Source organism: Paramacrobiotus metropolitanus, unplaced genomic scaffold (genome assembly GCF_019649055.1).
Source record: "Paramacrobiotus metropolitanus isolate TYO unplaced genomic scaffold, Prichtersi_v1.0 Parri_scaffold0000020, whole genome shotgun sequence".
NCBI lineage: Eukaryota > Metazoa > Tardigrada > Eutardigrada > Parachela > Macrobiotidae > Paramacrobiotus > Paramacrobiotus metropolitanus.
This window is the reverse complement of record NW_026570240.1, coordinates 635358-659772: the sequence shown is the minus strand read 5'-3', so window position 1 is coordinate 659772 and position 24415 is coordinate 635358. Positions and strand designations below refer to the sequence as shown.

The 24415-nt window shown below is 42.9% G+C and overlaps 7 protein-coding genes and 1 non-coding gene across 9 annotated transcripts; 3 read left to right on the top strand and 5 right to left on the bottom strand.

The window, feature by feature from the left end:
* Nucleotides 1–79: 79 nt before the first annotated feature.
* Nucleotides 80–2760, bottom strand: LOC129586250 (uncharacterized). Its single transcript, XM_055479358.1, has 3 exons — nt 2234–2760; nt 1408–1894; nt 80–1038 (listed from the first exon to the last, which is right to left on the bottom strand). The coding sequence occupies exons 1-3, from the start codon at nt 2518–2520 to the stop codon at nt 358–360; spliced, it is 1455 nt and encodes a 484-aa protein (XP_055335333.1). The 5' UTR covers nt 2521–2760; the 3' UTR covers nt 80–357.
* An 874-nt stretch (nt 2761–3634) lies between these two features.
* Nucleotides 3635–5217, bottom strand: LOC129586187 (3-hydroxyacyl-CoA dehydrogenase type-2-like). The gene is made up of 5 exons (XM_055479247.1): nt 5052–5217; nt 4755–4919; nt 4346–4510; nt 4046–4283; nt 3635–3952 (listed from the first exon to the last, which is right to left on the bottom strand). The coding sequence occupies exons 1-5, from the start codon at nt 5067–5069 to the stop codon at nt 3762–3764; spliced, it is 777 nt and encodes a 258-aa protein (XP_055335222.1). The 5' UTR covers nt 5070–5217; the 3' UTR covers nt 3635–3761.
* A 141-nt stretch (nt 5218–5358) lies between these two features.
* LOC129586185 (pre-mRNA-splicing factor RBM22-like) lies at nt 5359–8017 on the top strand. Its single transcript, XM_055479243.1, has 8 exons — nt 5359–5606; nt 5882–5935; nt 6116–6278; nt 6346–6446; nt 6685–7061; nt 7123–7246; nt 7356–7597; nt 7662–8017. Exons 1-8 carry the CDS (start codon nt 5553–5555, stop codon nt 7693–7695), a joined length of 1149 nt encoding a protein of 382 aa, XP_055335218.1. The 5' UTR covers nt 5359–5552; the 3' UTR covers nt 7696–8017.
* A 169-nt stretch (nt 8018–8186) lies between these two features.
* On the bottom strand, nt 8187–8280 carry Trnas-gcu (transfer RNA serine (anticodon GCU)). Its single transcript is given in 2 exon segments — nt 8187–8231; nt 8244–8280. It is a non-coding gene; the product is annotated as a tRNA-Ser (tRNA).
* Nucleotides 8281–8588: 308 nt separating this feature from the next.
* Nucleotides 8589–9770, bottom strand: LOC129586188 (neuropeptide-like protein 31). The gene is made up of 5 exons (XM_055479248.1): nt 9655–9770; nt 9475–9587; nt 9377–9408; nt 9244–9276; nt 8589–9186 (listed from the first exon to the last, which is right to left on the bottom strand). Exons 1-5 carry the CDS (start codon nt 9673–9675, stop codon nt 9104–9106), a joined length of 282 nt encoding a protein of 93 aa, XP_055335223.1. The 5' UTR covers nt 9676–9770; the 3' UTR covers nt 8589–9103.
* A 992-nt stretch (nt 9771–10762) lies between these two features.
* Nucleotides 10763–13950, bottom strand: LOC129586186 (probable ATP-dependent RNA helicase ddx17). 2 transcript variants are annotated; one of them, XM_055479246.1, is made up of 5 exons: nt 13266–13950; nt 12605–12969; nt 12316–12460; nt 11485–11560; nt 10763–10983 (listed from the first exon to the last, which is right to left on the bottom strand). In XM_055479246.1, the coding sequence occupies exons 1-4, from the start codon at nt 13619–13621 to the stop codon at nt 11533–11535; spliced, it is 894 nt and encodes a 297-aa protein (XP_055335221.1). In that variant the 5' UTR covers nt 13622–13950; the 3' UTR covers nt 10763–10983; nt 11485–11532. The 2 variants fall into 2 exon arrangements, with proteins under 2 accessions (XP_055335221.1, XP_055335220.1); XM_055479245.1 differs by lacking the exon at nt 11485–11560 and having other exon boundaries at nt 13266–13947.
* Nucleotides 13951–15977: 2027 nt separating this feature from the next.
* On the top strand, nt 15978–18988 carry LOC129586311 (uncharacterized). The gene is made up of 7 exons (XM_055479459.1): nt 15978–16120; nt 16245–16343; nt 16457–16716; nt 17050–17102; nt 17466–17518; nt 17664–18630; nt 18717–18988. Exons 2-7 carry the CDS (start codon nt 16314–16316, stop codon nt 18725–18727), a joined length of 1374 nt encoding a protein of 457 aa, XP_055335434.1. The 5' UTR covers nt 15978–16120; nt 16245–16313; the 3' UTR covers nt 18728–18988.
* A 494-nt stretch (nt 18989–19482) lies between these two features.
* LOC129586397 (dynamin-1-like) lies at nt 19483–24410 on the top strand. Its single transcript, XM_055479622.1, has 4 exons — nt 19483–20377; nt 20443–20854; nt 22106–23222; nt 23303–24410. The coding sequence occupies exons 1-4, from the start codon at nt 19978–19980 to the stop codon at nt 24035–24037; spliced, it is 2664 nt and encodes an 887-aa protein (XP_055335597.1). The 5' UTR covers nt 19483–19977; the 3' UTR covers nt 24038–24410.
* Nucleotides 24411–24415: the final 5 nt, after the last annotated feature.

Genomic DNA, 24415 nt, shown 5'->3' with positions numbered 1-24415 from the left:
GATCTGCCGGTTCTGCCTTAATTTAATTTTACGGCCGCAGTTACAATAAACCTAGAGACGGAAAACATCCTGACTTGTGAGACTTTTAATCGAATAAGCCGCCAACCTTTGCCGGCTTTCCGCTGAAAAAACGCACGTAATGGAAGGCATCCAGCTTGCTTTAAACAGCGCAAGCTGTACACCTGCCTAAAATGTGAACATATTTCATAACAACGCCTAATTTGCGCTCTATAGACTAGTATCATATTCGGTAAGTAGCACATATAACACATACGATTCGGATCATCTACGCTAAGCGAACTGGAGGTTAGGACTGGGACCAATATTAGAGGAGCTCTGGGTCTGTGCTACTGCTACTCAACGATTAATAAGAATCCGCGTCAGATCCTCAGAGATTTTTCTCATCCGTTCATCGTCTTCCGATCTTGCATCAACTCTAGCTCTAGGAGCGACAAGATCCGCTTCCTTAGCTCCATAATCCACAAAAAGAGGCGTGAATTCCTGCAATCCGTTTTTGCTCTCCCTTTCCCGCTGGGACGGAACTAACCGGCTTCCGGTCACACTATTAAAATACGTCATAATTCCCGTGGCTAACAGAACAACGACAGATGTGACTAGCAGCTGAATAATGAAGCCGGTCCACGGACCGCGTAGTTTAGGGTCATCCGGGGAAATCTGTAACACTTCACCAGCCACTGCCGTTAACACACCCACTCCGGCGTAATGGCAGAATTTTAGCAGTCCCAAAGCGCTCCCAACATAGGCCGGAACCACCACCAGGGCCACACTGGACCAGATTGTGGGGCCGAATATCGTGTAGCCGAATCCAACGAGTGTGGTCAACAACCATGCCGGAAAGTGAGCTGTGATAACCAATAGCAAGAACGCCATGAATAAGAGCCCGGCTGCGGCGAGAAACCATGCCTCGCGATGACCGTAGCGATCTGTTAACCAGCCGAAAAGTACCGAAAACAGCGCAATGTCGTACACCAATCCCACAATATAACTGGCAGCAGATTCTGAATATCCGTACGCTTTCTGCAAAACATATCGCAAAAATGATCAGTTCATAGCCTGATTTTAAAAAACAAATATTTTTATTATAAGAATGTACACTACTTCTGCTAATAACAAATTTTGTGGTAAATTATTGCAGTTACTCACGTAATCCGATAGACTACCCTAGTCATTGCCTGGTAGGGTACATTGTTTTACATGGGTAAGTTATACATAACATGTTAGTGACCAGAGCCCACAAGAATCTACGCGGACAATACATATTGGCACGTACAGTTGGACATTACGCAAATTTTCACATAGAGTTCACAAGTTACACTTCCTTTTACAAGTTACACTTTACTCGCGTAGCATTTTTATAACTCATCGCACTGCTGTCCACATACTTACCGCTAAGAAGTTTGGTCCATTAGCAGTAAAAGTGGCCACTGTTCCGTAGTAAAAAGGCACCATAACGGCGAAGCAGATATAAACTGAATCCAGGCTTTTGAAGAAGCGCAGGATGACGCCGGTGGAGATATCAGGCGGAGACGTGTTGACCATGGCCGCTCCGCGCTCATCCAGGAAAGACATGGTAACAAGGGCACCGCATGCGATCAGCGCGAGACCGAAGCCGATCCACAAACAAGGATGCAGGCCGATCTTGGGCAGGACTGCCCCGATCAACAGATATGAAGTGGCACTGCCAAGTCGACCGCAAAATATGTGGACGGAGAAAGCCACACCTAATTCCTTATACAGGAACCAGGATGCTTTGATGCGATGGCAAATGACTGCCGTCGCTCCCATTGAAATACCGGCGATAATATTGCCGATGATCATAGATGTGAATACTGAGGGTGTATCTTTGAAATATGTGCCGCCAAGAAACAACGCTCTGTAGAAGAACACCACCGTCAGCAGCAACTGATCATATCTAACAGCAAGCCCCTTCTTAGGACCTGAACTATTTAAAAATAAGTGCTCGCACTTTGTGCGTCCAGAGTCTAGACAATGCAGTTTTCAAAAATACCTACTGCACGAACAGTCAAGCATTTTCAAACTTTGTTTTAAACTCGTCTGCTTATACTGGATTATTTCAATCACTTGCGTCTACTTACTGGGTATATGCCTATATATACAACTTGCACTGCATTTCATGTTTATGGTTAGCTTTTGATGGTACAGCAGTCACTACCCTGACCCTCCGAAAACAAGCGCAGAAAATGTTCCTTACCCGCCGAAGAGCAGAAGAATAGATGATCCCCATAATGCGTATTTGCATCCGTACCGGTCAATGATAAGCCCCGCACAGAATGCCCCAATACCGGAAGCCAAGTTGCTCGCAGTAAATAGCAAATTAAACTGTTTGACGTTCAAGTAAGTGCAGTTGTCGGTTTGGTCCTTGCAGGCGTCGGCTGTGCCCGTTAGACGCTGCACAACAATACCCGGAAGCTCTGTGAAAAAATCATTGCAGAATCCGATAAGACTGCAGCAGATCAGAATCCACCACCGAACATCCATCGCACAACTGGCTACCGCACTGGCGACATCTTTGTTAATGATTTTATCCGACTATCCAGTGGTCATGGTCAAATCGCGTTACCAATTATGCATATCAATTCGCTAAATTATCACTGCGTAAAGTTAAACGCAGGCGAATTACGGCCAGTGTTGGCCAAAAACCTTTCAAAAGCAATGTTTTCGCGTACCTCTCCCAGCAGACGGGTCTGTACATCTTTGGTTTCGGGCAAAACAACTAACAATAAGTACCTCATTGTAAAATGTACTAGAGTTAGCATGCATTGTACACACTAAACGTCAGTTATTCAGTACTTGCACTTAGAGCTTCAGGCTAAAAATTTGTGCTATGCGGTAGTTCTATAGAAATGCCAGTACTGTACATTGTACTCGTATACTTGTACATACCTCATTGCACGCACAGTACAATGTACTTGTAGCTCATTGTCAAGCGAGATACACCCAGATTTGGTGTAAATTTGTATTAACGAAATCGAGGTTAGTTATTTATTGACAGTTTTATTCATCAGTACTCGTATTCAATATTCTAACATTTTAAAATGCACATTTAGTTCCAATCACTGAAACAACGGCGGGACGTAGGACAGTAGTAAAACAAAGCCGTATTTGGCGATTGTTTAAGCTTTATTCGGCTATTTCTTCCGAGAAAGCAAGTGGAAGTACTGAGCTTGCTTAATAAATTGACAAGTAATAATTATATAGTATTCGATAGTATTTATTATTTTGCACAAGTTGCCCTTTCTAATAAAGGTGTTACGTCACCTCGTAAGCATACACCAAGAACTTACTAGAGGTAGTAACCTCACACTATAGTAAGTACTTGCATACACTTATTAGTGTATCCCACTACTTTAATACTTATGGCAGTCAAAAGCTGCTGGACTCAGTATTCTATTAATTTGCATTAAAGGTGAAAATTATCACTTAATAAAAAAACGCAACAACGGAACCTCTTAATGAAGATGTGGATCCGATCGACAACTGCTGACACATTGCTAAAGTTTAATTTCACTACTAAAAGACCCATTTATTACGGAAAACTGCTATCGGGTTCATCACCTGTAGCCGTGCATGCAGGAAGGCAACAAGTGCGAGCTGAATTACGTTTTTTTATCATCTTCTCGGTTTGCCCTTTATAGTATTTTCGCAGTAAACGCTAAAAGCCAACAAATGAAGCTAAAACAATAAAACAAGATCCAAAAATTTAGCAAACATAAGATTCCTTACGGTTGCATACGTAAACCACCATCAATCCTAACAATCTCTCCGTTCATGAACTTATTTTCCACAATCGACTGCGCCAGCTGCGCATACTCGTCGGGATTGCCCAATCGTTGTGGAAAAGGGATAGTAGATGCCAAGAATGTTCTTACTTTTTCCGGTAAGGCACGCAACAACGGCGTATCAAACAAACCTTAAAGAGCATTCAAAGGCCAATGCATCATTTCCTTTACAGTTATTTTCAGCAATTGAGCTTTTCAATGATGCACAGAATGTGAATGCGTACCTGGGGCAATGGAAACCACTCGGATGCCCTGATTTGATAAATCTCTGGCCATTGGCAGCGTCATTCCAGCAATGGCTGCTTTGCTTGTCGCATAAGCCACCTGGCCCACTTGGCCCTCGTATGCTGCAACGCTGGAAGTGTTGATAATCACACCACGATATCCGTCACTATCCGGCTGATTCTTCCCTATTAAGCCGGCTGCTAAGCGGCTCACGTTGAACGTACCGACAGTGTTCACCTGCAGAAGAACGGCTCATCTGTACGGTACTCGTACACCAGATGATGCATTTACACACTTACCATTAACACTTTTGTGAAGTCCTCCAATTTATGAGCAAAACTTTTATTAAAATTGTAGGTCTTATATGCAACGGCAATGCCTGCACAGTTGATGCATACGTCCAAGCCTCCGAAAGCCTTTTCCGTCTGCTCGAGACATGCCGTCACATCTTTTTCCGAAGTCACCTAGGCGCACAGTAGAGACATCTGATTAATTAGAATCCATATAGGCTGATATAGCGGCTAATGGATTACATACGACTGATATGATTAACTATGCTAAAATTATCATTTAGTTATGCTCTAAATATGCAACACGGCGGCACCAAATAATTAGAACTTTAATGTCTGCGGTAAGGACCAGACCAAACAAAGAATTCGCTCTGCGTTCAAATGATCAATGCACTTCCAATTATCCCAGAGTACTTACATCAATCGGCGTGAAGAGTGCACATTTTCCCAGCGTAGCTGCCTGTTCCTGGCCCTTGGAAGATGGAAGATCCGCAATGACAACTTTTGCTCCTTGACGAGCGAAGCGCGAAATGCACGCACTTCCCAAGCCGGATGCCCCTCCGGTTACTAGGACCACCAAACTCTAAAAACAATTTAAAAGATCATTGTATCATCACTAAATGTCTGCCATTAATCATCATCCCGCAAGTTACCGTAAGTCTTATTTCAAAGAAACGGGAGTCCGGAATACGCAGTTTCCTCACGAGCGCCTTACCTTAGCTGCACCGGACATCCTGTGTCGACTTCTAGAAGCCCACCAGGTGTGCGAATAACTACCGTGCAAGAAAACTTCAATACCTTACAAATTTGATGAGAACATGACAGAGAATCCCGAAGTCTGGAAAATTTATTAAAACTTCTTAAAAAGTACGTACGAAGTACTGTAAATTTTTAGAAGTTTTGCAGTTGCTGCACGATGCGCGAATGCACGACACGGCTGCGTTACGCTGCGTCACGTAGACGTACCTGCTTCGAGCGTAGCTTCACAGACATTTCGTGCGTGACTGCACATATGCCTATATCTGCACTCACTGCGGACCGAAGTCATGCATCAACCAACAAGTCCTGACGGAAGAAAAAATCAGCAGCAATTTTGGAAGTCAAATTTCAAAACCTCAGAACCCCAGAATCTCGTTTCCTGTACTGTACTTTTTAGCGGAATGGAAATTGGCCGATCATTTTGAACTTAAAAATCTGATACGGAATTTTGACAGAAATGACTTTATCTCTGGGAAATAATCCGTATAATCGGATGTCATGGGAAGACGCGGTATGTACCATTATCTGATAATCTGTCAATATGATAATCACCACAATTCCTGAGATCTCTAGTGGTGTAGTTTTTCCTTTTTGTAACTTGTATTAGTTAAGTTTTGTGTGAGCTTAGATTCTTAGAAGTCACAAGTAAGTTGATTGACGAGTACGAGATAGATTAAGTGGGTTGTTCTACTGCACAACCAGTGTTTCTTACTGATGTGGTGATTTCTGTGATCTTTGTTTGGCAACAGATGATCATAGAAGTTGAACGGTATGTTTTCATTGTAGGATTTCCCGATACTTTGTCAAACTTGTTTGGGTGACAATCCTTATTTGAGGATGGTAAGTCCGAAAATTTAACTGTATAACAAAATCACACTAAAGGAGCATACTGCACACTGAGGAACATGTCCATTTGTGGAGGTCGAAGTTGTCACTGGTTCGCTAATTTGATGTGTTTAACCATTTTCTTGTCATTTTCGTGTGGACTTCTTCTAATATGTGAATGGGTTCCTCACTTAGATGAAGGAAAAGTACGGAAGCGAGTGTAACATCTGCCAGCGGCCCTTTACGGTTTTTCGATGGTGTCCTGGCAAAGGAATGCGATACAAGAGCACTATAGTCTGCCAGACTTGCAGCAAAATGAAAAATGTCTGTCAAACGTGCTTGCTGGATTTGGAATACGGTATATCAATAATTGTGCACAACACTTCAAACTTCTTCGAAGATTACCGACTGTTTCACACCTTTAGGCTTGCCCGTGCAGGTGCGGGACAATGTCCTCGGACAGAAACACGACATTCCGAAATCCCTTGTCAACCGGGAATATTACACCCAGAATATGGAAGTCGCCGTAAGTTACTGTTACTACAAAAATGTGCTGCTGGCGAGTGGCCGCTGTACAGCTTTCGTTTTGTACACCACATTCCGTTATGAAGAGTTTAATGTTTGGTTTGGAAAATTTTAAGCAACTGTTCTTAAAGTTTGAAGATTTATTTTGCTGGGAATACAAATTATATGCTTAATGGCAGGAACTGATAGCGCACATGCTCAGTTAAAGCAAAATCATGCTGCATATTTGATTAATTTAGATGACGGAGGCAGGGGGCAGTGTTTCTGGATTGGATTTGTTGGGCATGACTCAGTCCCAGAACGACCAGCTGCGAAAATTACGCCGACATGAGCCGTACTATAAGCGTAATGCTCCACACATCTGCTCGTTCTACCTCAAGGGCGAATGCAAGCGGGGCGAAGAATGTCCTTACCGTCATGAGAAGCCTAGTGATCCCGATGATCCTTTATCATCGCAAAACATTCGGGACCGTTATTACGGTAATAATGACCCTGTTGCCGATAAGTTGATGAAGAAACTCTCCCGATTACCCAAACTGGAGCCCCCCGAAGATCCAAATATAACCACTCTGTATGTCGGCAATGTTATGGAGGCGATCACGGATAAGGACCTCCGGTGGGTTTTTGACGAATCTGAAAAAATGTGAATAAATTTCTAAAGTTTTACTTCTGTTTAGGGATTTTTTCTATCAGTATGGAGAAATCCGGAATTTGAAGCTCGTCCACAAGCAGCATTGCGCTTTTGTCGAATACACCACTCGACAAGCCGCCGAACTTGCTGCTGATCAGTCCTTCAATAAGGTTTGCGGTTATTCGTTTTAAGTGACGTTTTGATTGGTTGATGGCCAGTTGACTCTGTTCTGAAACTGCTGATGCCAGTTTTCTAATAAGTACAGTATTTTAATTTTAGGTTACCTTGCATGGTATCCGCTTGAACGTGCGTTGGGCCAAACCGCAGTCGAAGCAGAAAGAAGGCGGCACGGGCGATCCCCGGGAGAAACTGCCATTCGTTCCGGGATTGCCGGGCGCTCTTCCCCTTCCCGAGAAATTACTTCTCCAGCCACCAATGGAAATACCCCCCGTGCACCTTGGACTGGGAGCCCCTCCTATGGGACCCCCGCCTGTTTATTATCCTTCTCAAGATCCTACCAGGTAATTCACATTTCTGCAGCAAGTTTTCGGTGTGCTCTTGGTTTATCTGGGATAAAATTCGTAGACTCGGATCAGGAAAACACGGAAGTCAATATTGATTTCTCTTCCATACTGCATCCTTTCCGGAATTGAATGTGCTGCAGGCTTATCGTTTCCTGGCTGGTGTCGTCTGTTACTACTGGCCTTCGATAATATACAGTAATGTCCCGTAAAGCCTCGGCTGTAAATTTATTGGCCGTTATTTTGTATGGGAATGCATTCACAAAGCATTCATTCAAACATCAAAACCAGCGGCGACTACATTCGACTGGGTTGTTTTCGCCGTATATGTCAGCTCGATATATTTCGGATTTTCGTTGTCTGTCTGTATATTTTCCTTCTGATAATACTGTTGTTTAAAATAAAATGCCTGTACCTCGGTGTCGACTCTGTGCGGAATTACTCAACGGCTTTCTGGATTATTTTATCAAAAAAAATCGAATTCGTCGTCTTTTGGATTGGCAGGGACGGAGAGCGGCATATTTGCTGGTGAACAAAAATCATAATTTTATTATAATGACACTACTGACACGAGAACAACAAAAAAATTCGTGAAGGATGAGATTCGAACTCATGCGGGCAGAGCCCATTTGGTTACTGAGAAAATTAGCAGCCAAACGCCTTAACCACTCGGCCACCTCCACATGCTAATCGAGACTGGTGCAGTTTTCGATAGCGGCCGAAAGCTGGATACGTATAGCAGTATTGTTTTCTTACTAAAGCATAAAAAAATAATGGAGAATAAAAGTGATATAATGGATAAAAGGATACAATGGTTTTCGGCACTGGGCTAAGTCCTGTATCTTAACTTATGATCTAAGTAAGTACTGGAAAATCAAACAAAAACACTATTGTATAAAAACTGTATTGTATACTGGATCGCTTCTTTGGTTGCGTTGCACGAAAAAGAATGTCATTATTGTTAGTGGCTCGTACCAACCATGAAAATGGGAGTTAGGAGGATTTTTATTTCTCCGTGTATTGGCCGTCATGATAGCACTGCGCGTACCAACTGATTATTGCAAGATATAGAAATATTCAAGCACATACAAAAAGGTGAACCAGCAAACCGCTAAAAGACAAGCAGCAACAGATATCCAGAGTGACTCTAAACTAGTAACAACGAGCGAAATTCAGACGCCCTTTGGAAAAATGAGAAATACTAATTATAAGCTTATAACTGAAGCACCGCTAATTTAGGACAAGAAGGGAAACGATTGTATAAGCCCTTGCCAAGCATGCCCACAGTCTTGCTGAAATATTTTGAGCACAAAGACGAAAATGTCATTCACAGCTATCCATAGTCTTAGATCATCCCACAAAACTAACCCATTTACATCAGTATTAACACAATCAGCAAAACATTTCGGCAACCGGCTGGCAACCGTAGAGTTCTCGGATATTGTATGCCGAATAGCAATATAAATGTGAGTTACTATACGTATAGCGCTCTATTAATCCTTAATATCAATAGCCACCACCTCCATAACCTCCTCCATATCCATGCTCTCCAGCGAACACGGCCTTCCCGTATCCATAATCTCCCGATCCTATTTAATATCCTATTTGGCAGGAATTTCAGTTGGAAAATTTGCATAAGATCTTACCGTATTTCGAGTAAACATGGAAGCCGGGAATTCCTAAAGCAAAACCGCATTAAATTTCAGGTTACTGCTAAGCCTATGACCTTTATCGCTGAATTATGATACGATGCACCGAAATAATTATTATTGTACTTACCGTAGTAAAAGTCGAATTTGTCGTAATAGGGGCTGCAAATACAAGAGAGGGTACAGCGTCTGTTTCGTGAAAATTCGTGTTACATAGGCACCGCATACCCGTAAAGGTTGTAACCACCATATCCGCCGCCGTAACCACCTCCTCTTTTCTGCCTCGAAGCACACTCCGCTACCACAAACAGGAAGCACGCCGCGCACAGGGAGATCAAAATCTGAAAGCAACAATTCTCTTTGAAATTAACATATCCAACAGAAAATAAACAGGACAACAAGTTTTACCATTCTCAAAATGGATTGCATTGTAGAAGAGTCGAGCAGGGAACCGATCGAAAGGATTACGGTCGTAATGGGCAGCTATATGCAAAGACCAGTAAGCGGATGAAAGAGAAGTGAATGATTTGGTGTTGCCTAACAAGCTGTCTTATATACAACGCGGCGGAAGTTCAAGGCCTCGACGGCTACTGTCGACGGTATGCCGGAAATCTAACCTGAAAGCTCGTTTGCATACGGCGTACGGGAGCTGTTCGCGGAGCGCTGCTCTAGTTCTTTGGCCACTCATGTACAACCTTAGCTCTGAAGAATCGGCATTTTGCGCGGACTACTTGGTTGAATGTTTTGTGCCGTATGTTACATGTCCAATGTACGGTGATATTCGTTACCGTAATGATTATACACGAAAGCCAATCCTGCTTGAGCGATGTCCTTTTCAATTACGATGTCGCTAGTAGCAGTGCGCATTTGCTCCACGTCCACCATAGTGGACATTATTTGATCGGTATGAGCCGCATACAGTTTACGTATTAGCGGTCAATTAATCGCGATGTGTCAATGCGGAACATATCAACACTGGCTTGGATCACACTTGAATGCAGACGCACTTTTCTTTGTACGTCGACGACAGTTACGAAGGTTGCTAAACATGGTTTTCGGCTCTCGTAATTACAGATCTCCAATGACTTTTACCGTTAACGGCCTTAAACTTTTTGATACTACAACAAAAACGACAATTATGTACTTCAGTAGACCAAGCAAGCGGTTCCGAATGCTGATTCAGTAATATCGGAGTTTCGCTGATTGCTGGTCAGTATCTATATATAAAGTAAATAATAAATCTGCAATTAAGCACCCAGAAGTTGACTAAGTTAACTATTGAGATTACAGATTACTAGCACTGAAGTCGTGAATGCACTAATGAATAGTTTGCTTAATAATCAGATGCAGTGTAACCTTACAAGTTAGTTAACTGATTACGTTTATGTACTACGAAACGATATACCCTGGTTAGAATTAACTTAAATTGGTGTTTTAGTGACAATTTATCGTTTAATATCAGCTACAGTGCCATTATTACACTTCCAGTATGCATATGAGCGTCTTTACCACGAAGTCACCCTTAGAGACTTTATTGAGGGATTCGGCATTTGAAATGGTACAAATGCATAGGAAAAAATAATAACACAAACAGCTTCAGAAAGAATGAACAAAGGTCCAGTATTACCCATAAATTCACAAATATAAAACAGTTTCGGACATCGTCGGCTCTAAGATTCTGCGGGTCCGTAAAAATCTCTGTCGTGGCTGTTTCCACTATATGAATTGGAGCGGGCGCTGGAAACAAATGCAGCAACATCGAATTAATTTCTAAAGACGTTCGTCAATTAATTTATTTGACTTTACTAGAAAAAGTGATCGCCCAACCACAGTAAACTTTTTGCAGCAGCAATAAAAGTATCTGTACACACATTTGCTACGAGTGTTCTATCTGTAAGTGACAGCGTGTACTTCGGCGTCTGTTGTTTACGTAATACTGCTTGCACATAATAATTATTGAAGTAGCGTGGAGTTGTTTTAAAGGTAAAGCACTTGTATTATTTTTAGTTGTGTTCATTACTGCAAATGTGAATCATTGGTTAAGTAATCATGTGTGTAGTTAAACCATTAGGAATATAAAATTTGTGCTTTTAATTAGTGTAAAGCTGCGCACGCGAATTGTTATGTATACTGGCTTAAGCCTAATAAAGTTATATACCACTAGGATATGCATAGCTAAAAATTGCATTGTCTAGTTCAGAAACGCTTTATTAAAGTCACAAAAGCGGCTCTGCATACCTGCATCGATATTTGCAAGCAATTGGCCTTCACATAATATGGGAATCATCATCTCATATATGGACGGGATCGGTACCTTTATATCGTGAAATCAATTTTCGGTTACCCGTTACGAAAACACATAATTATTTTATGCTATGCCGCAACTGTTAATTAAAAGAGAAAAGGTGCAATCAAGTCCAAACTTCCGAAAATTGTGCATGCATGCGGCAACAATAGATTCACCATACTGTAAGTGTAAAGGATATTTGCGAAAAAGCAATAAAAAAGATTAATTAAAGAAGATCTGGTTCATGCAGTCGTAAAACTGTCCGAAGAAAATGACATATTGCCGAAAACACAAATTTTAGCAATCCGCTTCATACTGCTAGCATGCTTTTTGGATATCTTCTGCGTTGCACAATTATTCTATTTTCTTTAATGCTTCGCAATGATCTGGTTACTGATTGTTTCAAAAACTATAAAAATGATGTGTATTGACGATATTGAAACCATGCAACTATTACTGTCAGTTCGCAGGATGGTAAGAATTTCCCATTACGAATTCATGCAACATGTACAGTAAATCCATTGCTTGCAATCTGATTAACAGGTTAAGTTCAAATTACTATCCAGTCATGCGTCAGCGGTAGCACATAATTTTGTAAAACGTATAGTATCTAAACGTAGCGCCACACCTTTCGTGCAATTTTACGATAGAGCGATAGGTGCAGGATTTAGTAACAGCATCGAATAGCTAGATATTCATTTTGCTTGAGTATAGCTTGAGCAGTTCTTATATTAAAGTGCATGCTGTAAACTAATTGGTGAGCTGGGAAAAAGGTCACTTACCCATTTCCATAGTCTTGGCTGGGATATGCACCCGACGAGTCGGCATCTCCTGGGTAACTGGAGGGATAGGAAGACGGCTTATACCCACTGGGATTGTAGCCGCCTCCACCGCCGCCGCCACCACCTGATCCGCCGTTATAACCTCCTGATGCAAGAGAAACATCTGGAGTATGCGCAGTCAAGTACGGTTTGGCTGCAGCGTCCTTAAACGTGATGTACAAGGATGTGCTGGGCGGAGCTGGACTACTAGTACGCTGCACACTGTTGCCCTTGTATGCACTGTACTGACCTGAAGGTCCTCCTCCTCCGTAGCTGGGCTGTGGTGGCTGGTAGGAAGAGGGTCCAGGATTGTAGGCGGACGGAGAAGGCGGGCGATATGCCGGCGGCGAAGGAGAGTAGCTGCTAGACGATGACCCCGAGTAACCTTTCTTCACCATGTAACCGAAAGGCGAATCGTCATCTTCGTTGGCGGATCCTGCTGGATAGGACGGACGACTGCCACCATACGAAGGAGGAGGCGGGGCCGGATTATAGCTGGGTCCACTGGAGTAGCTGTTGTCGTCATAACTAGGCGCCGAGTACGACGACGATGAATAGGACTGCCCTTTTCCATAAGCATCAGGTTGCTGAACTGGTACTTGCATAGTTATATACCTAGAAAGTAATTATGGAATTATTATTATTAAATAACTTACGGTGCACATAAATCAGAATTTATGCTTATTTGGGCAAACGTAGGTTGTACTATTTGCTATTTGTTATTGTTGTGCTCTAACGTCCCTAAAAAGGATAAGTTAAAGAAACAAACCGAAAAATCATGTTATGATGATGTTATCCAGTTGAACGAATGTAAGAACACTTAAGCTTGCTTAACAATATGAACTATTAAACAAAGAAGATTTGGTCTATCAAATAATCATTACTCATTAGCAATAAAGTTCTGATCTTACCCTCTGCCAGGGTAATACACCTTAGCTTTTGTTTTTGGTCCGGGAAAATCATCAAAAAGTCCTTCAAACTTTTGCTGGAATTGCTTGGCAGAGGGCGGAAGGGTGTATCCGGTCAGCTGACGATTGCGCTCGTGTGTCATTGCCGGCGGATACTTGGACGGTGCTTGTGCCACTCCCGTGTAAGCATTGCCGCCCCCGGTAGCATATCCGTAGTCACCTCCACCACCACTTGGACTGCTGTAGCTACTGCTGCCCCCAGAATAGCTGTCATCTCCGCCGTATGTCGACGAATATTTTGCCGCATTAACGACGGAAAGTCCGAATAGCACCAAATTGGACGCTAAAGCCCAGATCATCTTGATGCAAAAATACAATATTAGAAAAGAATAAATTTAGCTCCCAGTCAACAACTACTGCATGGATTGTAGGCTGCGGTGGGATACTGATGTAGAAAGATGACTGTGTTTGTGTATGTCACAAGATGGATTGCAAGCTAATCGTCGCTGGTCAAAACGCATGCAAAGATTTGCAAATGTTCTGTATATGGAAACAATTATGTAAACGTGCGTTGCTTCATCAGAATATGTACTCACAGAGCTCACTAAAGTGATCCAAATTCGGTGCAAAAAGTCTTTGATCCATTACGAAGTCTGTGAAAAGTAGGTAATTGCGTAGACATATCGTGTAGGGTTAGCATGTTGTGGAAAATATAGTGAAGTGAGCTGTGGTGAGGTAACCTTATTATCATGGCCTAGTACCTAAAGGCTGCTAAGGAAAAACAAAAGTGAGATGTTGGTGGACATCACTATTTAAATTTTTTATCGCTGCATGGTTATTGTACATCTTCAATACTTTTAGCACCGAACGGGCGTGCATTGTGCTAGTGAAAGTAACCGAAACGATCTCATTAGGTGTTTATAGTTTTTTTCTCAGTCATAACAGCATAATTGCGAATAAAAAAAATGTGCTACTTGAACCAAACACGCTTCTTTTGCTTTAATGCATGCAGAAAAGAATGTATCATACTTATAATCATCTACTGCAGTTACCTAATGGAGGCAGTAACGTGCAGTGTGCACACAGTAAACCGGTTTTCTTGGCCGGTGGTCAGTGGTAAATATTTTTCTCGTTGTACTTTTGTACTGCAACAGGCATATTGGTTTATCAGAAGTAGTATTGGAAGAATATCAGTAAAAATGGTTGCGAAAACTTAAATACCTACTCTTACCTGGTTAGTTAAAATCTGTTACAACTTACCCCTCATTATATCCTATGTTGTTCCGACTTCGTTTTAACCAGTTTGCTTTTGTAGAAAAATGCGCTTTGCAGTAGGATGGAGTTAGGTATTTAGTTTTGGGGTTATGTACTATTGCGTTCTTGTCATTAATTGTCTTATTCTCATATGATAATATGGCGTGCCATCTTGTCATATGCGAATGGGGGTTTGTCCCGTTGCAGAAGACATTTAATTCATAATTAGTAATTAGTAAAAACAAAGGTTTTAGTGGTGAATGTTTGAAACAGTGGAATGCTACAGCAAGTACTACGTAGTAAAAATAATACAAATTTATTCAAAAACAGATATTTCGAAAAATAAAACAATATGTCCCTACACATATTGTTATACAGGTGTTAATTAGTTGGCAGTGTGCAGCAAGCAAGAAAAATGTTCTGAATCTGTTCGACTTTATTTATGCGTGGTCCGGTTCTAAAGAAAAACTTTAACTTAAATGTATTATATTTTTTAAATAAAAATTTGCTCGATACGTACGATTCACTACGAAATAAGTACCTTTACTGTGATAAACCGGTAGAATATGCTAACAAAAAAACGTGCAAAATTTTCAAAATTAAGTAAGCAAAAAGTTTTTCAATATTCTGTTAAGTCTGGTTCATGGAGTTCGGCTACTGTAATTCGATATAATAATACTTATAAAGCTGTAAATACTAATTATGAAATTTTTCTTAATCATATCAGGAATTTTCTTTATGAAGTACATGCACGTGATTTGATCCTCTACCGCCAATTTTAGTTTCAGCTTTTGCAAGTAAAGGTTAATACTCCAGAAAGTAGAATCTGCTTCTTATCTGTTACGCACACACGTTTTGTTGCTTTTTTCTACCGACTCCTCCTGCGATGCACTTATATAACTTCGTATTACACAAAGAAGTAAAAGAATACTGTTTCAGTTAGCGATTAAACGTTATATCGCAACACCTACATGAGTTTTTTCCGTTGCAATACGACCGTATGAGCAAGCCTAACCGTAAGAACAACAGAATTCGAAACAATGAGTTTTATAATTTTTACGCTCTGTTAACGGATTGGATCCAAATCATGACAAGTGCGGCACGACGACGGCGCGGTGCGCGCGGGGGCTCGTGCAGCTCCACTACCCTTGCACCCATATGTGTCGAGGTCACCTCACCTTCTTTGTGCACTGACGCAAATATTATGTACAAATGCATACACATTTATTGAATCCGCTGTTTTCCATTTGTGCAGTTGTAAATCCTCAACGTTAAACCACGTTTGAAAAACGTTCCGTTCGCCGGCCTCCGAAGTTATCACTGCGACAATTAAAAAAAGAAAAACTCAACAGAATAGGACAATGATTCTCGTATTTCTGGTTATATCATTCGTGCATAGAAGTAGATTAGCAAGTGGTATATTTAACATGATGCTGTGCAAAATTGGCCAGAGACGAGATTGTCCATCCGTTTGAATAATTATGGTTGGGTTGATACGTCGTTTAATTGGAATCTGGTGCATTGCATGTAACAGTTGCTGATCACTTGTTGGCTAAATTGGCAGTTACCGTTTGATAAATTCCGACAACTGGCATTGTAAATTGGTAAATACCACTATCAAGTACACTTCTCATTATACCTACCTACCGATGTTCGCTTTTTATTAACAATTAAGAAGTAGGGACTTAATTTTGCAACCTGACCAAGTAATACTTTTCTGATCTACAGGTTGTCCGGATCGTTTGCGACCAGAAATATTTCTGGCGTCGATGCCAGACCTGTTAGGAAATAGCAAAAATGATTTCCGCTATAAGGGTGTGGATTGGCGTAAGTGTAAAAATTAGGAGGATTAAATGTCGTCATGTCGGGCATTTTTTGCAGTGTTGGTACGGTTTTGTTGCGCGCATTTAGTGTGACATTAATGTTTCACTCTTTTACAGCTAGCTTGTTATCTTCTGTTCATATCGGCAGCAGTACCGGACCGAATAAAACCGTCTGCCTTTGATAACAGCAACGTCACCGGAAATGGCAATCAATCTTTGAGCACAGCTGCAACAGCTAACGACTTTGTAAAAAAGTCGTTATCGAGAACCGAATTTTTACTGAGCCTTTTTCCTAAAAAGGCAAACATTTTCGGTCTCATGGATTTAACGGAAAAAAACAAAAACAAGTCTCGCAGTTTGATTCGTACACCTCCAAGGTGCGTACATATTGCGTAGCCCGGATAACTACGGACTTATGCAGTTCAGAATTTGCACTGCATGGGATGTTTGTAAATAGTTAGGGATGAGTGTGTCTTTGTCTGCACTTTCATTTAAATAATGCTGTGTACTGACTTTTCAGAAAAGCATCATAATCCCGTAAAAATAATAACAGTGGTACATAGATTCGGTATATAGAAATTCGTGGTTGACGGTATGTGGTCATCGTCAGTAGTGAGTCGTGATCACTGATTACCCAAAAGGTCAGACTATGGTACTAGTATTCATGAACCGTTAACATGCAAGTCTAAAGCAGTTCCTTTCCATTACAGAACTTACAACTCATATTTGAAGTTCATGGAAGAATACCGACGCCGTCAAAAAGGTATGTTTTTGCTTCGTTGGTTATTGTCAGATTTCTTAAACACTTCTATTCAAAAGCCCGTGATATATTCCGTGGCCAGGCGTTGGGTGAAATTTGATAAAGTACTTCCAATAAAAATTTTTGGTACTCCTATGTACTTTGCAAATACATAATTCTGGTAATAAAAAATGTTTGCACGGTATTGGCGCTTGTACATTTTGTGATAAATGTTCTCACGGTGTGAGCTCTCCAAGCCTACGTACCTACGTAAATCATCGATATTATTTTCGGCAATAAGCAGTTGGCATAAAGTTAATTATTTAAGAAAACGTACCCGAATACAATACACGCAACTAGTAAGCGTTAATACAATACACAATTTAGGAGATGACGGCAAAATACTGATGTCTACCAACGTTGCAAAGAGCGACACAGAGGTAAGCAAACAAAACGAAATTTGAACTGGATTCTGGTATTCCACCACTTCTGTTCATTTCTTATGTTCTTGTAATACGGACCGCTGCACCAATACTGTGGCTCATAATTGCGGCCTCGGATAAATTAATGTTTCTTTTGTGGTAGCATCTTCGAAAGAAACGCATGTCCGGGTACGGAGGAGGCGGATCATATGGTGGCGGCGACAGTTACGGTGGAGGAGGAGACAGCTACGGAGGCGGAGGATACGGTGGAGGCGGGTATGGAGGGAAAGGTGACTCATACGGGGGCGGAGGATACGGCGGCAAAGGTGACTCCTACGGCGGTGGTGGATACGGTGGGAGCAGTTATGGTGGCGGCGGCGGTGGCTATGGGAAAGGTGATTCATATGGCGGCAGCAGTTACGGGGGTGGCGGATACGGAGGCAAAGGGGACTCATACGGCGGAGGCGGATATGGTGGCGGTGGCGGTTACGGAAAGGGAGATTCCTATGGGGGAGGCGGTTACGGAGGAAAAGGTGATTCTTATGGGGGAGGCGGTTACGGAGGAGGTGGATACGGAGGCAAAGGGGATTCATACGGGGGCGGGGGATATGGCGGAGGTGGCTATGGAGGTAAAGGTGACTCCTACGGAGGTGGCATGAGCTATGGTGGAGGCGGATATGGCGGCAAGGGCGATTCGTATAGCGGTGGTGGTTATGGTGGAAAAGGTGATTCCTATGGAGGTGGCGGCTACGGGGGAGGAGGAGGGTATGGAGGAAAAGGGGATTCTTACGGTGGAGGAGGTTATGGGGGAGGTGGATATGGTGGTAAAGGTGACTCATACGGTGGCGGTGGTTACGGCGGAAAGGGAGACTCTTATGGAGGTGGCGGCAGTTCGTACGGTGGAGGTGGTTACGGAGGCGGCGGCTACGGCGGCGGCGGCGGAAGTTATGGCGGTGGTGGTTATGGTGGCGGAGGGTATGGCAAAGGAGATTCATATGGAGGCGGAGGTTATGGAGGTGGAGGAGGGGGTTACGGCGGTGGTGGAGGTGGCTACGGGGGTGGTGGTTATGGTGGTGGCGGGCATGGAGGTGGCGGTTATGGCGGCGGTGGTGGCTATGGTGGTTGGGGAGGTGAGTACGGTGGTTGGGGTTGGGGTTGGGGTGGTGGTGGTGGTGATGATTGTTGCTGTGACTGAACATTTCGCGATGATTTTTAGCAAAATATTAACTGCTCCCGTATTCAACCTACCAAAGAGCCAGCGTGTGGATACCGGCACGAGCCTGCTTTCCTCGCACAATCATTTGTGCGCTTTACTTCCGGCGCAGCGCTGCACGTAGTGTGCTTTCCCTTGTTTTTGCTAAGACAGCTGAAAAGTATTAAACTAAACTTTGTTTTCATGCTTTACTATCGCCTGCACGGTGGATGTTCATTGTTCATGCAATGTAGTGCAACTGGTCTCGATACTGAAAAATATATGCATTGTAATGTCACGAACATTCCTGATAGCTCACCATCAGAAGCACTGACCGTTTTACGGCACGCATGTGCCGAGTGTAAAACAATGTCGAGGATACATTTATGATTTATCGAGCTTTTCGTGTCTTTCTTAAATTCTATAATATTAATTTTACTTTGCACGTTAGTAGTACCCCATCTAGCACTGCATACATTGGCAAAATCCTGTTCGAGATACAGAAGGGATGCATAATGCGCTCACCGGAAGTGGATTAGGGGTATGTCGCGCTCCTGTTGCATTTTGCACTGCCCGAGTCAATAATTAGTGCAACCGCTCAGAGATGCGGTGCACCATTGCACACAGCGAATGCCTGTTGCTTGGTGAGCCATTCTGGCTCATTCATAAGAATCGGTGCTATGATTCATTCAGATGTTGTAAGTTCAAAGTATAGAGCGGAGACAAATGAAACCGTACGGAATTAGTAATCAGGTGCAGAAGCGACCAATCACAACAAACTGTGATAAACCTGAATTGGAACGGTCTGGTGCGATCGCGACAGTCAAATCAGAAAAATCATACGATAGCTTGTTGCAATTTATAAAGAAGCGTTTTTCGTTGTTACAATGTTACAGTACGTAAGTGTTTGAAGCCTTGAAATTGGTTATTTCTTTAAAATTAAAAATAGTTCTAATTTGGGATACTACGTGTGCACTAAATAGATTTTTTTACCAAAAACTCATCTATGGAATAATTAACTAATTTAGCTGGCTAGTGGTGAGCCCGTGTGTATGCGTGTTTCTCTCAACAAGTTCTTTCTATACAGCATACATGCCTCATTGATATCGCATGATCAATAGTGCTGTGTTGTGCATGGCAGCCATAAACTCGTCGTTCGCTAGCAGTCATCAATACCAGTGCGATTGTATTTGTGGGTGTGAAGTAGCACACAGAAGCACCAGAACCAGTTAGTCCGCTGTATTATTTTCTCTCGTTCATTACTCAGCACCGTCCCCCCACCATCATGTCCCACCGAGCCCCTGGAAACACGGGCATGGAGGCCCTGATCCCCATCGTCAACAAACTGCAGGATGCCTTTAGCCAGATGGGATCGGCCCTCACACTGGACCTGCCACAGATTGCCGTGGTTGGTGGCCAGAGTGCAGGCAAGAGTAGTGTGCTGGAGAATTTTGTGGGTCGGGATTTTCTTCCGCGCGGCTCGGGTATCGTCACTCGCCGACCTTTGATTCTGCAACTACAGCATTCCAACGTGGAATATGGAGAATTCCTTCATCAGAAGGGGCGAAAATATACGGATTTCGATGCGATAAGGAAAGAAATCGAAGATGAGACAGATCGCGTTACTGGCAGTTCGAAAAATATTTCATCTCTGCCCATTAATCTTCGCGTATTTTCTCCTCATGGTAAGAATTTCTTGCTTGAGTAGATCGGTACCAATTGGCTGATCAGTGTTATGTTTTGTGTACAGTATTAAATTTGACTCTGATTGATCTTCCCGGGATGACGCGAGTGCCCGTTGGTGATCAGCCGCCTGACATTGAAATGCAGATCCGTGAAATGATTATGCAGTTTGTCAAACGAGAGAATTGTCTCATTCTGGCCGTCTCGCCGGCCAATTCCGATCTGGCCAATTCGGACGCGCTGAAAGTGGCCAAGGAAGTCGATCCGCAGGGACTGCGCACCATCGGCGTCATCACCAAACTGGACTTGATGGACGAAGGCACCGATGCGCGGGATATTTTGGAGAACAAACTGCTCCCGCTGCGCCGCGGTTATGTGGGAGTGGTAAATCGCAGTCAGAAGGATATTGACGGCCGCAAGGACATTAAGGCCGCGCTGGAAGCAGAGCGCCGGTTTTTTCTTAGTCATCCAGCTTATAGGTGAGTTATGCCTGAGCTCTGTTTTTATAGGCCATCGATATTATTGATTTTCGGATTATTGATCGCATCGTTCGCATGGATCTGTTGCTGTTTGCCAAGAATGCGGTTTCAGCGCGCAACAGATGTTTATCGATTTAGGTATTAGCGAAACAGCAGTCTGGCTTTACTGGGTAGTGGGCTCGGTATTCGTATCTGCTTTGTAAAATGTTAAATAAGACAGACCGTGATCTATTTTGATTAGATTGCTCTTTCTTTTGTTTGATTTCTTTAATATCAGAATTAATTTGTGTGCAACGAGTAGATAGCGCTAACGCCAGAAATGTTTAGTTTCAGCAGTAGAATTGGCTGCTTTCGTTTTTATAATGTGCTTTAATTCTTTCTATGTAATAGTTTCCTAGCCCAGAAAATAACTGGTCCTAAAATTTAGGACCAGTTATTTTCTGGACTAGGAAACGGTTTTAATGGTACTGGTTCATAGCCTGTTTGTGAGCCTTCCTCCCGCGTATTAGTACGCGTAACGAACCAATGGTGACATAAAACTGAGTGTTAATTTTAATGGGCAAATTTTGATGTCTGGACTTCGAAGTATGGAAAAAAATTTCTGTGGTGATTTTTTTATTGGAACAGTGAGCAGACATGGCTATTGCAAGAAAATATTGTAATTTATAAGTTGTGAAAAACTTGGATTCAGTGCAGAGCACGCTGCAATTTTTGGGATTTTCAGGAACAGGCTGGGTGAAATCAAATCAGTGCGTACTGGTATTATCGGGTATTGTGGTAGCTGTTTATCCTTCCTTTATCGCTGCTTTCAGTTTTCATAACATCGAAAGAGCAGCTTCGTTGTTTGTACTTTGTGAGGCGGTCCGCAGTATAAAGGGCCGTTCGTTATCGCAAAGAACAAAAAAATGGTTGCGTACTTCGTTTGAGTCACTCGACGATTCACACGTATTAAAGAGAAACGATCAGAGTTTGAAAGGAATAAATGATTGATTTTTTCGCTAAAAATTGCAGTAATAAAATGATTATCCACACAAACACTGCGCTAGTTGATCAGACAAATCATCTCACGAATGAAAAAGGGAAACGGTGTTTTTTAAGCTGATAAATCGATAACTTTAAATTTGGTAAATGCATTCAGCAGCGATTCAGTAATAGACTACTTACAAATTCGTCTTGTCTTTCCACAATCTGAAATACTAGCAAATAATGTTTGGGATATTCTTTAGCATGAACGAATTCTCTGTGTTCCAGGCACATGGTGCAGCGGATGGGCACTCCTTTTTTGCAACAGGTACTAAATCAGCAGTTGACCAACCATATTCGCGATGTCCTCCCAGCCCTTCGGGATAAACTGCAGAAGCAGGTTCTGTTGATGGAAAAGGACGTTGAGGAGTACAAGAACTTTCGACCGGATGATCCCTCTCGAAAAACCAAAGCCATGCTGCAGATGATCCAGAACTTCTCATCGGATTTCGAGCGCTCCATTGAAGGTTCTGGTACCAGCAATGATGTCAACACCATAGAGTTGAGCGGAGGAGCGCGAATCAACCGAATCTTTCATGAGCGCTTTCCTTTCGAGATGGTTAAGATCGAGTATTCCGAGAAAGAGCTCCGCAAGCATATCGCTATTGCCATCCGCAACATTCACGGTGTCCGAGTGGGGTTGTTCACTCCTGATAAAGCTTTCGAAAATACCGTCAAAGGGCAAATAGTAAAACTGAAGGAGCCGGCTATCAAATGCGTGGATTTGGTTGTCGTTGAACTTTCTGGTATTATTAAAAAAATAACCGAGAAGTTGGCTCGCTATCCCCGCCTGCGGGATGAGATTGAACGCGTGGTTACTACGCATATTCGAGAAAAGGAGCAGCGGACAAAGGAGCATATCCAACAGATGATTGAAATCGAATTGGCGTACATGAACACCAATCACGAAGATTTCATTGGATTTACCAAAGCCGCTCAGGGTGCTGCACAGGCTGTGGAAAAGCAGAAACTAGGCAATCAAGTGATACGGAAAGGATTCCTGGCGATGCATAATATCGGAGGATCCATGTTTAGTCGAGCAAGGGACGCTTACTTTGTACTGACCAGTGAAAATCTGTCGTGGTTCAAAGATGAAACGGAAGCTGAAAAGAAGTTCATGCTGCCTTTAGAAGGCCTGAAGATTCGTGATATGGATAGCGGATTTATGTCCTCAAAAAGACATGCTTTCACTTTGTATCATCCGGAAGGGCGAAATATTTATAAGGAATTCAAACAGCTGGATTTGTCATGCGAAAGTCAGGATGATGCCGACGGATGGAAAGCGTCCTTTCTACGGGCTGGTGTTTATCCGGATAAATCCAGTGAAGCTGTCAAAGAGGAAGAGGTAAGTGGTTGACGGTGCTACACGCCTTTTCGCGGTTTTCGATTTGTTCTTGTTCAGTCTCCAGAGATATTTTTTTATAGAGCGATGAAACTTCGATGGATCCGCAGTTAGAAAGGCAAGTGGAGACCATTCGCAATTTGGTGGAATCGTATATGCGCATTGTCAGCAAGAACATTCGTGATCTGGTGCCGAAGACCATCATGTACCTCATGATCAACGAGGGTAAAGAGTTTATAAAGGCTGAACTGATCGCGTCTATGTACGCTGCTGGAGATCAGAATTCGCTGATGGAAGAGTCCATGGAGGAAGCTGTGCGTCGGGAAGAAATGCTGCGCATGTATGATGCTTGCAAAGAGGCACTACGAATCATCGGTGACGTTACCGTGCAGACGGTTTCTACGCCCGTACCTCCGCCCGTGAATGACGACTGGATTAGACCCGACGGTCAAGGCGATGGGCCAAGAGGGCACCCTGCAATGGCAGCTGGCCGAGGCACCATCCGGCCGCCTATGCAACCATCAGCAGCAGCAGCAGTCAATCCAAATCGTTCGGCGCCTGCTCCGCCCCCTATGGGGTCAGCCAGTAGCCCAATGCTGGCTAATGGTCCGCGAATTCCGGCGCGGCCATCACCTAGCATGAACGATTTATCCAACGGGACAATGAACGGAGCATGGGGCGGAGCACCCAACGGGACAGGTGGTCTTCCGCCGCCCCTGATCCCCAATCGGCCCGGTCAGCAGCCTATGAACGTCAGCAACCCAAATGTTCCTCCTCGGATACCAGACCGCCCCATGGTTCCCACCAAGCCCAGATAATTGTGAACTGCAGAAAGTGAGTGATGTGCGTTTTCGATTAAGAGATCAGCATTGCTGTCAGCTAACTGTTTTCGGCCCGGTGCTTGGCTCTTCCACTTCTACAATTTCATGCCCGTGTTTTACTTTTATTGATAGTTGTAGGTTTTATTGTTGTATGTTAGGTATTTGGCAAAGTAATTTTTATTCCAATTTTGTCGTTACACGCGCCATTCACAAGTACTGTAGCCGATGCTGTCACTTCGGGCTTTTGGATGTAATTTGGTTAAAATTTATGGGTTCTACATTCGGCTCGTATTTGATTTTCTGATTATATTTAAATGTTTATCTGTTTATTTTGTACTAAGTGCTCAAATAAATTAATCGTTTTTTTAAATTAAT